This window comes from Pseudorasbora parva, chromosome 5 (genome assembly GCF_024679245.1).
Source record: "Pseudorasbora parva isolate DD20220531a chromosome 5, ASM2467924v1, whole genome shotgun sequence".
Lineage (NCBI taxonomy): Eukaryota > Metazoa > Chordata > Actinopteri > Cypriniformes > Gobionidae > Pseudorasbora > Pseudorasbora parva.
In genome coordinates this window covers 22,646,546-22,659,402 of record NC_090176.1, presented here as the reverse complement: position 1 = coordinate 22,659,402, position 12,857 = coordinate 22,646,546, and the positions used below count along the sequence as shown (strand labels likewise).

General features: G+C 42.5%; 1 protein-coding gene across 1 annotated transcript in view; it reads right to left on the bottom strand.

Moving 5' to 3' along the window:
• abcb6b (ATP binding cassette subfamily B member 6 (LAN blood group) b) overlaps positions 1-12,857 on the bottom strand; it is a 43,997-nt gene that overhangs the window by 22,034 nt on the left and 9,106 nt on the right. Inside the window, exons 8-13 of the mRNA XM_067443507.1 lie at positions 12,778-12,857; positions 12,604-12,680; positions 10,332-10,395; positions 8,970-9,055; positions 8,796-8,853; positions 8,599-8,703 (exon numbers count right to left, since the gene is read on the bottom strand). The exon at positions 12,778-12,857 is cut by the window's right edge and continues 46 nt beyond it. Coding sequence (XP_067299608.1) covers positions 8,599-8,703; positions 8,796-8,853; positions 8,970-9,055; positions 10,332-10,395; positions 12,604-12,680; positions 12,778-12,857 — 470 coding nt within the window. The remainder of the gene's footprint in view (positions 1-8,598; positions 8,704-8,795; positions 8,854-8,969; positions 9,056-10,331; positions 10,396-12,603; positions 12,681-12,777) is intronic.

Sequence of the window (12,857 nt, the reverse complement as noted above, 5' to 3'; positions counted from 1 at the left end):
ACACACACACACACACACACACACACACACACACACACACAAAATGTTGAAAAGAATGTGATATAATCGTTCAAACTGAGATATTAATCACATTTCAAAGCACACAAAAAACAACATCAATTTTTGATGCCTGTCTGAACAAGTCCCAAGAGCCAAAGAGTGCATCTCAGTCTAATAAATATTTCACATTCGTGATTAGTCATTTTCATGCAACATACTTCATATAGTGCAGCGCTTGGCGAAAGATCTATTCATTTGCCAGCTCACGCTTTAGGAGTCCAAATGCTAATGTTCCAGTGAGTTTAATGAGTTCGAGCCGGCCAGTAGTGAGAGGGATGAGATGCTGAACTGATGACAGCTGCTCTATAAAAGTAAATCTCCCCTCATGCCTGTACTGTGAGAAAGCGCTCACTCCCTATGAGTGTACTGGCACTCTGACCTACCTCATGCTTCCTGCTGCGCTCCAAACACATTAACGCAGCAGGAATGTGTGGCCATCGTGTGCAAGTGTGAAGGTGGTTGTTTGAATGCTGGGCTGTGGGTCATAGATTTGACATGATACTGGAGAGGCTGTGAATGCGTGTGTAGGAGAGGACGAGACAGATAGGATAATTTACTTGTCCTTGCTTTCCATCTCCTCTTCTCTCAGCCAACACAGCTTGTCAACAGTACTTCCTCCATGTAAATGACGAACCACAGCTTCCATCTCCAAACACTCTCAGCCAATTAATTATTTCAGCTGTCTCAAGAGCACAAGCACACAGGTGGTTGCATTAACCATGTTTCCTGCACTACTATTGAGGTACTGCGTCACTATTTAAGCATCTCGACATAAATATTTACATTACAGTTCAAAACTTTGGGGTCAATATGATTTTTTCAAATAAATGATTACCTTTATTAAAATTATTACCTTTATTTTATCTTTCAATGAAAGAATCCGAAAAAAGAAAAGAAAAAAAAAATCCTGATGTTTCAGAGAACTGGGGTTATGACAGTAACCTATTGTTCTCTTTCATCATCTCGTTTCGAGATCCACCTATGGGAGAGACATGGACAGCTCTCTGATTGCCCAATACGCTCACAGTGAGGTCCTGTTAGCCAGAAAAAGACGGTCACCCTGAGGGGCGGTGCACGACGCGTCTCAATCATGAACTCGCCGCACCGACGCAACCGTGAAACTGCGGTGTGAAGCAGGACATGAAACATAGGCTATGTGTGGCACACATAAAGAAGGCAGGGTTAGGAAGACCCCACCCCCAAGACCGAATGTGCTACTGAGGTTCTGGTGACATCCAGCCTGTAGTAACGCACAGACGTATGGTGAGAAGCCCAACTGGCAGCAGAACAGATATCCTGCAGTGATACACCCCTGAACAGAGCCCAAGAGGCGGCCAAGCCCCTCGTGGAATGAGCTCTGATGTTCCCTGGGGGTTGCACTCCCTTTGATTCATATGCCAAGATTATAGCGTCCACAAGCCAATGTGAGAGGCGTTGTTTAAACAGGGGATCCCCTTTGTGAGGAGGAGCCCATGAAACAAAGAGTTGGTCACTCTTCCGAACCCGCTGGTTCTAGACACATACGTTTGTAGCGCACGGACTGGACACAGGGACTTTAGCCTCTGATCCTCCAAGGAGGAAAAGGGCGGAGGGTGAAAAGCGGATAGCTCCAACACCTCCGATGTGAACGCAGGGAAACATTTCGGCATGAAGGCTGGATTAGGCTTGAGGAAAACCTTATCTCCACTCAGAGAGAAATTGATGCACGAGGGGTGGACCGAGAGTGTATGTAACTCACTGACACGTTTTGCTGATGCCAAGGCCAATAGCAAGGCTGTCTTGAAGGACAACAACTTAAGGGGAATATTCCCCAGAGGCTCAAAAAAGGAATTGAGACAGAGGTTCCAGCACCATGGAGAGGTCCCATTCAGGGATCATATTCCTAATGACTGGCAACGAGCGACGGGCGCCCTTCTTAAATCTGCGGATTAGAGAATGCTGCCCAACCGCTGAGCCCTCAAAACCCACATGACAAGCAGAGATAGCTGCCAGATAGACCTTAATAGTGGAAAAAGACCTGCCCTTATCCATAAGGTCTTGGAGGAAACACAAGATATCAGCGAGTGAGCACTGATATGAAGTGAGACCCCGCCCATCACACCAGTCATCAAACACCTACCACTTACAGCCATACAAGGTCCGTGTAGAAACGTCCATGGCATTCTGTATAGTAGCCACCACGCACAGGGGAAGCGCTTACGCGCTTAGGTTTGTCCTCTCACGGGCCAAGCCCAGAGAGCTACCCTGTCCAGGTGTGGGTGATAAATCTCCCCGTTTGCTTAAGACAATAGGTCTGTGCGGAGGGGGAGGCACCATGGCTGGGCATATAACAGAGGGATTATCTCTGTCAGCCACAGCGCTTTGAGCCACCTGGGTGCTATCAGGATGAGAAAGCCCCCCTCTCTCGCCCTGGCCAGTGTGAGAATTATCAGGCACACGGGAGGAAAGGCATACAGCAGCACTCTGGGCCACGGGTGGGCCAGTGCGTCCACCTCAAGGGGCGCGTTCAAGTCCTTTAGCGAGAAGAAAATAGAACAATTGCTGTTTTCGCGCGAGACAAACCGATCTATGGACGCCCGTAGCCTCATCCATAACATGTCTACTATCTGAGGGTGGAGGCGCCAATCTCCGAAGAGCGGGTTCCCCCTCGATAGAAGATCCACGCCTCTGTTCAGAATTCCTAGAACATGAGTCGCGCATAAACTCACCCGCTCCATACCAAAAGCTTGTAAGCTAGGGCATGAAGATTCGACGAGTGTGCACCGCCTTGACGATTGATAAGCCACTGCCGTGGTTTTGTCGCAGCGTACGAGCACATGATGTCCCTGTAGACAAGGCAGAAAATGATTTAGAGCCAATTGGTTAGAAGCTCTAAATAATTTATGTGCTCTGAACGTAGTTTGCTCGGCCGCAAACCGTTCACAGTTCTGCCCCCCTGGGTGGCACCCCAGCCTGTTAGGGAAGCGTCCGTCGTCATGAGAGGGGTACCTTGTGCGTAAAAGTCTGCGCTCTTTCAGTGGCGCAGAGCTGCAGCGCAGGTGCGCGTCACTGTTACAGAGCGGCAAAGATCGTGTAACGGGCTGAAATGTAGTGACAAAACCCATTTCATGAACGCCCTCATCCTCAGGGGTCCTAGTGGCAAAAACTGGATAGCTAAAGTCATAAGACCCTGTAGCCTGAGACATGTGCGATATCACACCCTCGCCCCCTCTCTGAACTGTGACAGACAGTTAGTCAGAGAGAGAACGCGCTCTTGAGAGAGATGCGCTCGCATGGAGACTGAGTTCAGCTAAAATTGCTCTTGTAAAGTTGCTCTTGTTCACATTCACCCTGAAGTCCAGAGATGGGATGTGCGCGAACACACGGGAGGTGGCCTGCAACACCTTTTCCCTCGAATCGGCTATGATGAGCCAATCGCATAGGTATTTCATCACCGTGTTCCAAATCCGAGTGCGACAAGTCAAAATCGCCACACTGAGTAGCGGCAACTTTAAGGTGGCGTTGCAGGAGTTTCTTAGGCAGTACCAGGCAGTAACTGCAGTTCTCCGGGTTCTCTATTGCCTGTTCTGTGTGCTTGAGGCCCAAGCAGACCACACAGAAAGGGTGAAAATACTTAGCGGCGACAAGAGACCCACACGTGCCCGGGCAGGCCCGTAATAGGCTAGAGAAAGAAGAAGCATACTGAGAGAGCGACATACCCACGAAAAACTCAGAAAGGTCCGTGGCGGCAGCCGTGGAACAGGTAGACGGACGAGAGCGCGAACGGCTCCAAATGCAGACACAGAATGTGGCAGAATTGAACTGTCATGCCTGATGGAGGCTGATCTGGCAATATTTCCTCCTGCAGACAATAAGTGAGCAGCGCAAATCTAACCGAACTGTGTCAGTGCAGAGATCACGAGAAGTGAATGTCAACTGATGTACAGTAGTGTACGCAGCCCATATATGGCCGCAGGTATGGGGTGGGGCCTTACTGGGCATTGGCTGCGCGCTCCTGCCTGTCTTCTCAGACTTGGTGCAATTGGATGCTTCTGCAGAGGTCAGGTACAGATGCCCTTCCATAGGTGGATCTCGAAACGAGATAATGAAAGAGAACTGATTTTATGATATACATTTATCATATTTACTAAAGATTACTTTTAACTGTTTTATTAAAGTGAGTGTTAGGTTAATGTTAGCACAGAAAACCTAAATATAAAATGCTGGAATATTCCAAATGTACATATAACAATATGCATATCGCAACATCTTGCGATATTTTAATGGGCTACTTCAAAAAGTTAAGAAAAGTAAATCTTTTAGTTCGACGCATATAGCAGAGAATAGACTGGGCACACAACTGTTATTTATGTGCGACTTTTTTATATATATATTATATAATAACGCGTTATTATATATATATATATAAACACTGTAGTATATATATATATATATTCTTTTTTTCCAGAATGATATAAACTCCTGAACAAAATCTTAAGACCAGGGGATGCATTGCAAGTTTTACACATTTCGCACTTGTGGATCATAACCGGGTTGTAAGCGCTGCTTCAAAATACCAAAAGAAGAAACAGGAGCTAGAGACAAAAAAATAGAGAGTAGGCAATTTATTGAAAACTGCATTTGAACTCAAACAGGCCGTTCATCAGCTGATTAAAAGTTTAAGACCATAGCCCAAAATAAACGCACAACAGCAATAAACGTGTCAAAAAAGGACTCAGTAGTGAGTAGCCCCACCGTTCTTGTTGATCAATTCAAAAACTCGTGTCAGCATGCTTGATGCAACTGTTTGCAGGAGGCTGGTGGGAACGTTGCTCCATGTGGTGAAGATGGCTTCACGAAAGGCATCAACGGTCTGGAACTGACGTCCATTTTTGTAAACTTCCCTTGCCATCCATCCCCAAATGTTCTCAATGGGATTTAGATCAGGGGAACATGCAGGATGGTCCAAAAGAGCAACTTTATTCTCCTGGAAGAAGTCCTTCGTCAGGCGGGCTTTGTGAATAGCAGCGTTGTCCTGTTGAAAGACCCAGGCATTACCGCACAGACTGGGGCCCTCGGTCAAGAGGGATGCCCGCTGCAACAGATCCACATAGCCAGTCACCGTTTGACGCCCCTGCACAACCTGAAGCTCCATTTTCCCATTGAAGGAAAAAGCACCCCAGATCATGATGGAGCCTCCTCCACTGTGCCGCGTAGAAAACATCTCAGGTGGGATCTCCTTGTCATGCCAATAACGTTGGAAGCCATCAGGACTGTCCAGGTTAAAAAATGTTTGTCAGAATAAAACCTTCTTCCACTTTTTAATGTCCCATGTTTGGTGCTCCCTTGCAAATTCTAAACGGGCAAGTTTGTGTGGTGGGAGGAGACGTGGCCTTTGAAGACGTTTTTTGTTCTTGAAGCCCTTCTCTAGCAGATGACGTCTTATGGTTATTGGGCTGCAGTCAGCATCAGTAGGGGCCTTAATTTGGGTTGAGGATCGACCCGTGTCTTCACGGACAACCGGTCGGATCCTGCAGTTCAGTGCAGGTAAAATCTTTTTGGGTCTACCACTTGAATTTTTTGTCCTATAACTCTCAGGATTTTTTAAGAAATGTAAAATGACTTGCCTTTTTGAGAGAAAGCCTTTTTGCCTTTGCCTTCAGGAGATCTTGACAGTATGACTGCTTGAAGTACAATGACATTAAAGCCATATTTTTGTGCAGATTTGTCCTTTTTATGGCTATGGTCTTAAACTTTTGATCAGCTGATGAACGGCCTGTTTGAGTTTAAATGCAGTTTTCAATAAATTGCCTACTCTCTATTTTTTGTCTCTAGCTCCTGTTTCTTCTTTTGGTATTTTGAAGCAGCACTCACAACCCGGTTATGATCCACAAGTGCGAAATGATTAAAACTTGCAATGCATCCCCTGGTCTTAAGATTTTGTTAAGGAGTGTATTGGTTATATCATTTTCCAGTTTTAAATATAACTTAAAGGGGGGGTGAAACACTCAGTTTCAGTCAATCTAATGTCAATCTTGAGTACCTATAGACTAGTATAGCATCCTTCATATCTCCGAAAAAGTCTTTAGTTTTATTATATTTATAAAAGAAATATAGGCTGTACCGAGTCTTTCCGGAAAAAAACGAGCGCCTGAAGGCGTATCGTGTGGGCGGAGCTAAAGAATGAAGAATGCGCACAAAGCGGTGACGTCCTCAAGCGTGGAGAAACCCTTGGCTATCGATCCAGAATCAGATTCGGAGGCTGAAATAAATTGAACAGGAGAAACATCAACAGCAGGACGTCCGTCTCTGTGGTATGTACTGTATTTAGTGACCTGTCAACATTTGTGTCTTTACTCGCAGTTTATGAGGACATGATTTGGTTTATGGACTATTATATGCGACTAAACCTTAGCAGTAGCAAGCAAAACGGTTTTGCACGTCAGACTAGTGTAACGTTATACATAAAACAACAATGGAGTAACCGTTAGCGCATTTGAATGACGAAGCACGCGATCGTGTCGTTTACTGATGTTTATTTACGCGACGATAGCCAACAGCATAGACATTTGAAGCAGTTTTACTCACCGGCTGCTTCCAAAGCAGGACCGAACCTTTATCGCTGGGACCGCTCCGTCAAAAACACACTTCTTTGGTATGATTTGGTGAAGTCCTGTGACAGCAGTGACCGTGGAAATCCACTTTGCGACGCGACTGAAGCGTGAACAGCGCGGACTATAAACGACATAGGTGCAGATGCAGTCGTCCGTGAACACTTGAGCGAGTGTTTATGGGCGTGAATTTCCCCTCTCGCTCTAGTCAAGAGCCCGTACGGCCCATACAAGGACATTCCGCTCTATCGACGTCAAGCCGAGCCATACTCTAAAAAAACTCCACGAAACTTGTGAGAAACCAGAAGGAGTATTTTTGACACAGAAATACTCTATCAAACATCCAACATCAGTTTTTGAAACTTAATCTATGTTTAGGATGGGAATCCAAGTCTTTAACGGTGTAAAAAGCTCAGTATGCATGAAACAGCATCCCCCCCCCCCAATTTTATTTTGCACACTTAAAGTAATATCATATCGCATATTGAATATCCCATAATCACATTTTCCTTCAATATCATGCAGCCCTAATATAAATTAAAATAAGCCTCTAATGTTGGATGATCAGAATGGACTACCAGGCTGCATGTAAACAGTTAATAATGAATGAATCACATTATGAACAACTACTCAGGGTTTTTTCCCCTTTCTGGCAACAGCCTTTTGTCCTGGATCAGACCAGCAGTCCAAAAGTGAATCTAGCAGTTCTGAGCAGAGACCATCTCTGAGCAAGAGGCCACCGTCTCCCTCAGGACACTGGAGTAAAAGCAGCTTACAGCTCCATATTCATTATTTATGTCTCTCTCACTATGATTAATTCACAGGGGGCAGGTTTACTTGGAAATAAGAAGGAATAGTAAATCATATTCCAAGAACCTTGTCATGTGTAGTGGAGGTTATATGATCTATGGTTGCATCTTACATCACTGGTGTCACTGCATTGTAGTTAACAGGGAGACAGCATGTACGGTCTGGTATAACATCACAGGCTCCTGTTACACACTGTTCCGCGTTGTACAATCACTAAGCATTTGTATTCCCACGGCTATTAAGAGAGGTAACTGAACAGTCAGGTTTTTGTAAGCAATGGAAATCCTTGAGAGCAGAGTACTAAAAGTCTCAGATATAGACATAAAAGATAAAAGTCCCACTCTGTGCTTGAAAAGACTTCAGTTTATGCATGAGACACTAGTAACAACATTATCAATGCTACCACTGCACTACAAAGAACACTTTGAGACTGAATTGTGACTAGAATAACTAAGGGACAATCTTCTCAAGCAGAATTCTTAAGACTTCTCAAGTCTTAAGCAAGCTTGGTAGGAAATTAATTTTTAATTTTGTAATTTTTAAAATGAATTTTAATGCAAGTTCTTCATCCTCTTCAGTCATTCAGACACTCTTCTCTTCACACAACAGCCCTGTCACCATTTAAACCTTACATTAGAGGTCAGCAGAGAAGCAGGTCGGATCGAGGATGGTTTCTGGTATAATTTTAAAACTTTTTTTTTAAAATCGCTGCCGTCTAGACCTTTATATAAAATATGCAGCTTTGCTTGTGCAAATAAATATATTAAGGGATATGTAGGCGACATGATTTTGCGATGCAGAAGTAAGCTATTTTCAGTGAATGTGCGAGACTTCCAATTCATTGGCCATTATAAGTAAATAACTAGAATAGTGCAGTAAACGGTAAAGCTATTTGTGCTACAAAACAGTGTGTTTATTATTACGACAATACATTCAAATAATACGATAAAAAAAATACCAGTTTGCAATATTAAGCAGAATATTAAGCCATTTTACACAGCTAAAAATAACTGGAAGCGGATGATACTAGAAGCCAGATACATTAAATTTACAAATGGCCTCATCCTTGCGTGAAAAAGAAAGCGGATGGAAGCTTTTTCACCTGACCATAAAAATGGCTTTTGGTATGTTTCCTGACCTTGGAGATGTCCTGACCATCAATGAGGATGCAGCCTCCTTGCATGTCATAAAAACGGAAAAGCAAGCGGATGATGGTGCTTTTTCCTGATCCGGAAGAACCAACCTGTTAATTAATAAGATATTAGCGTAGGTGAACATCCTGCCCCTTTACACACTTTCTACATTCATGAAGGTAGAATTCAAATAACATTTTACCAGTGCAACTGTCTGACCAGGCATTACTGTGAATGAGACTTCACTGAGAATCTCTTTTCTGTCATGAAATAAAAAATATGATTCAGAGACATTCACTCAAAAACATATGGATACCACAAGAAAAAAAAATCTTCTTACCAAACATCTGCCTTCATTGATATTATCATGACTCACCCAGCAATGTAACTAAAGCGCACATTCTGGAAATCGACCCTTCCTTCTGTGAACGACAGGTCTCCTGCATTCACGTCATCCTTCACCTACAGAGGAGAGGAATCTGGAAGTTAGAAATGGCAGTCTGGGTATGTACGCATCACAGGAGACAAAGACAAGCAGGGCACTGGGTTGGCAAAGAATTAAGCAAACCTGAAGAACTTATTTAAAAAAAAAAAACTGAATCCATGGCAAAAATGTTGAAGTTTCTTCCTGGTCATATTCAAGAATCAGTTTGCAAATTTGCTCGGACAGCTTTTGGGAATAAATAAAAAGAAATGTGACGATCAAATAAGGGTTTTATTCAGCTTATTTGCATATGAATGGAATCTAAAGGCACTGGGAGTGTCGATGAACGGCTGGCTGTTGGTTGTGGGACTTTTGGGGAGAGGGTTCCCAAATGGTGGGGGAAGCTTGAGTCAGTGCAGGAGGTCATGTCAATAAATCAACACTCACTTGCCCACAAGAGCAACGCTGGCATGTACAGAGGGGCTGCAATGTGGCTTTTGGGAATTAATTAGATAGGTACTTGTGAACAAACTAGTAAAAGTACTATTTGGAAGTGATTTACATTTGACTTATCTACAAAATGACCCAAGACATCAACCCTTAAGCCCAATTTATACTTCTGCGTTGAGTGTACGCCGTAGCTACGTCGTAGGCAGTGTGTTGCACGCATAGCCTACGACCTACCCTGACATGCTCCTCTCCCAAAATTTTTTAACAACACGCCAATTCTACGCAGACCCCAAGCACTGTGATTGGTTTGCCAGAATCCCTCCCTCAGGGGTACACCTCTCTTCATCGGCTACCACTCACTGCCCGCATCAAGTTCAAGGCTTTGACTCTTGCTTACGGATCCACTACAAGCTCAGCACCCGCATACTTCGACTCGCTCCTACAAGTCTACACCCCCACCAGAAGCCTTCGCTCAGCTAAGGAGCGGATGATTGTGGTACCATCACAGAGAGGCATGAAATCCCTTTCCAGAACTTTTTCATTCACCGTTCCCGGTTGGTGTAACGATCTTCCGACCTCCATACGCATGACAGATTCACTCACTTCATTCAAAAGACAGGTAAAAACTCATTTCTTCCATGAGCACTTAATCTTATAAAAAAAATAAAAAAATAACTTCCTCCTCTATTTTTCTCTTTTCCCTCCCTGTTCTAGCTTTTGCTACTCTGAGTAATGTCCAAATCTTTGTATTTAAGGCACTTTTTGCCTTTCCTCGCCTCCATGACAGATTGCTTCCTGTACTTCTCAGTTGTAAGTTGTTTTGGATAAAAGCATCTGCTAAATGCATAAATGTAATGTACTCACCTCTTTTTCCTCTGTTAGTAGATCAAACATGCTCTCCATGTCAATAAATGCACTTTGGATCATTCTGTACAAACAACATTGCAATAAAATTAGATAAGCAACTGAAAAGTTTGGGAACTGCCTGAATTGTAAATATTTAAGCAAGAAAATAAAAAAAAGAAATCTTAGGGTGTGTTCACTTGGTTCAAGACTGAACCTAATGACACACAAAAAAAATATTTTATGGCATATTTTGCGGTGGAACTAAATGAACATCCAAAACAGTGCTGAGTGCTGGACTAAATGCGCTCATTGTATGTGCCTACATTTGATGGTATTTTACAAGCTGAGAAAGAGCTTATAAAATGTGTAAAGGAGTCAAAATGGTGCCAGGAATTCATCCGTTAAACATAAATGAAGATCTGCTACATGGAGACTGCATTTCCAACACCTGTACTGAACTGGGTAACGTTAGGCATATGATGAGAAGAACCAGGTTTCCTTGAGCATTTGGTCCTTTTTGGGTCACATCTTGTAATGCACCCGTCCTAGGTGCGCACCAAGGTTCAGATGGCAGCGTTCACATGAACCATACCAGAGTTTGTTTTAAGCCTGCCAAGTGTGAACACATCCTAAGATTCGAAGGGCCAGATTCACAAAGCATTCATAGGAACATTCTATTTTCTTTTATTACTCAAAGTACAAAAATATTTTGTGTTACCAAAACATTTCTTAAGATGTTCCTTCAAAAAGAAGAATTAAATGTTCTTAAAATTACAGCAAATAATCTTTAAAAAAAGTTGTGATCACCTCCAAATTTTGTACAGCAGATCAGATATGTGCTCGTATACATAGAATGAATTAAAGTGTTAATTCAGTGATTTAGCATTAAGCTTTGCATTTAAACTGGGTCATTAAGAAATGTGAAATAATTTAGGAATTTGGTGCCTTCTAGACTGAGAAAAGACAGAAAATGTATTTTTGTCTAATGGGGATGAAATACAACAACACCCAGAATGCACTTGCATTCCTGCCCTATGAGGCCACTCCCAAAGCCACCACTACTGGACTACTGGATCAATTGCCCACCATTTGATCACTCAATGTCTGTTCAATATAATGTGATGCCAATATAAACACAGCAGGAGTCAGATTACATTCATTGTGATGAATGAGCTGAATAAGCTCTCGTGATGTGAGCTGGGGTAAATGCGACTGCGGCATACATTCACAGCGCGTGTTCAGTTCATGCCTTTGGAAGCAAATTTCATAGGAATTAATTTCAAAATCTGAAATACTCACTTTGCTCCGCTCTGTTTACATGAATGCCCGCAGCTGCCTGATCTGAGTACTGTAAGTGAGATATCACACTCCCCATAGACGGGTTGAAAACATGTGGAAATACCTCCTATAACAATATTTGCATCATCAGAGGATTTTTTCCCGGACATAAAATACATAAATCTCTCATCTCAGGGGGATATGAGCGGGGGGGAAGCACAATAATTTGAATATACTATACTCCAGGATTTCTACTGATTCAAAGCCATATGCTAAATTGCCGAAGTAACCCTTTAACTAGCAGCACGCGCACAGATACAAGTTTTAGATTGAGTCTTCTGCAAGAATCACCATACAATCACCAAACACCAAAGCCTGTAATTTTCTTCTAAGCAAACATTTGAAAACTTCTTAATTTATTTATTTTTTTATTAAGAATTGCCCATCAGCTTGGAACATTCTTATGGAAGCTTGTTTCTTCTATAGAATTGAAAATAAAAAAGGTAATTGTGGCCTCACAATTCTGACTTGTTTCTTGGAATTGGGTGATATAAACCCACAATTTTGAGTTATAAAGTCAGAATTGTGGGACGTAGAAACTAAATTGCGAGTTATATTTTCTCAGAACTGCGACTTTATAATACGCAATTGCTCCCCCCCCCCTCAAAATATCAATTGTGAGAAGTCAAAATTGCAAGTTTATATCTTACAATTATGACTTTATATAATTCAACTACGAGGTTATATCTTAGGAATTCTGACTTTATATAATTCAATTGCGAGTTTATATCTTAGGAATTCTGAATTAATTACTCGCAATTGTGAGTTTATATCACGCACCTCTGAGAAAAATAAAAAGATCTACCGCAAATTACCTTTTTTTTTAAATATTCAGTGGCAGAAACCAACTTGCCTTTTTATGAACCTCTCAGAACTTATCTTAAGAAATGTATTTTTCTTCATTAAGAACATTTTTGTGAATCTCGCCCCAGATCCACCTCTCTAATCTCACCTGTAATATGTCCCAAACCAGTTGAGTGGAGTGTAGAGCTGGATAATATAGGTTCCAAAGAGAACATAGTCACCAACCTATAAGAGCAACAACAGAGCATGAACAACAAAAGTTATGCTCAAGTTCAATAAGAACTAGATTTCTGATTACTGTAGATAGTAGTGATTACTGTACTTGAAACTTGTCCACTGTAACATAATATGCACAAAGCAGCGATCCAGCCAACAGCCCCAATCCAATAATCAGGTTCTGAG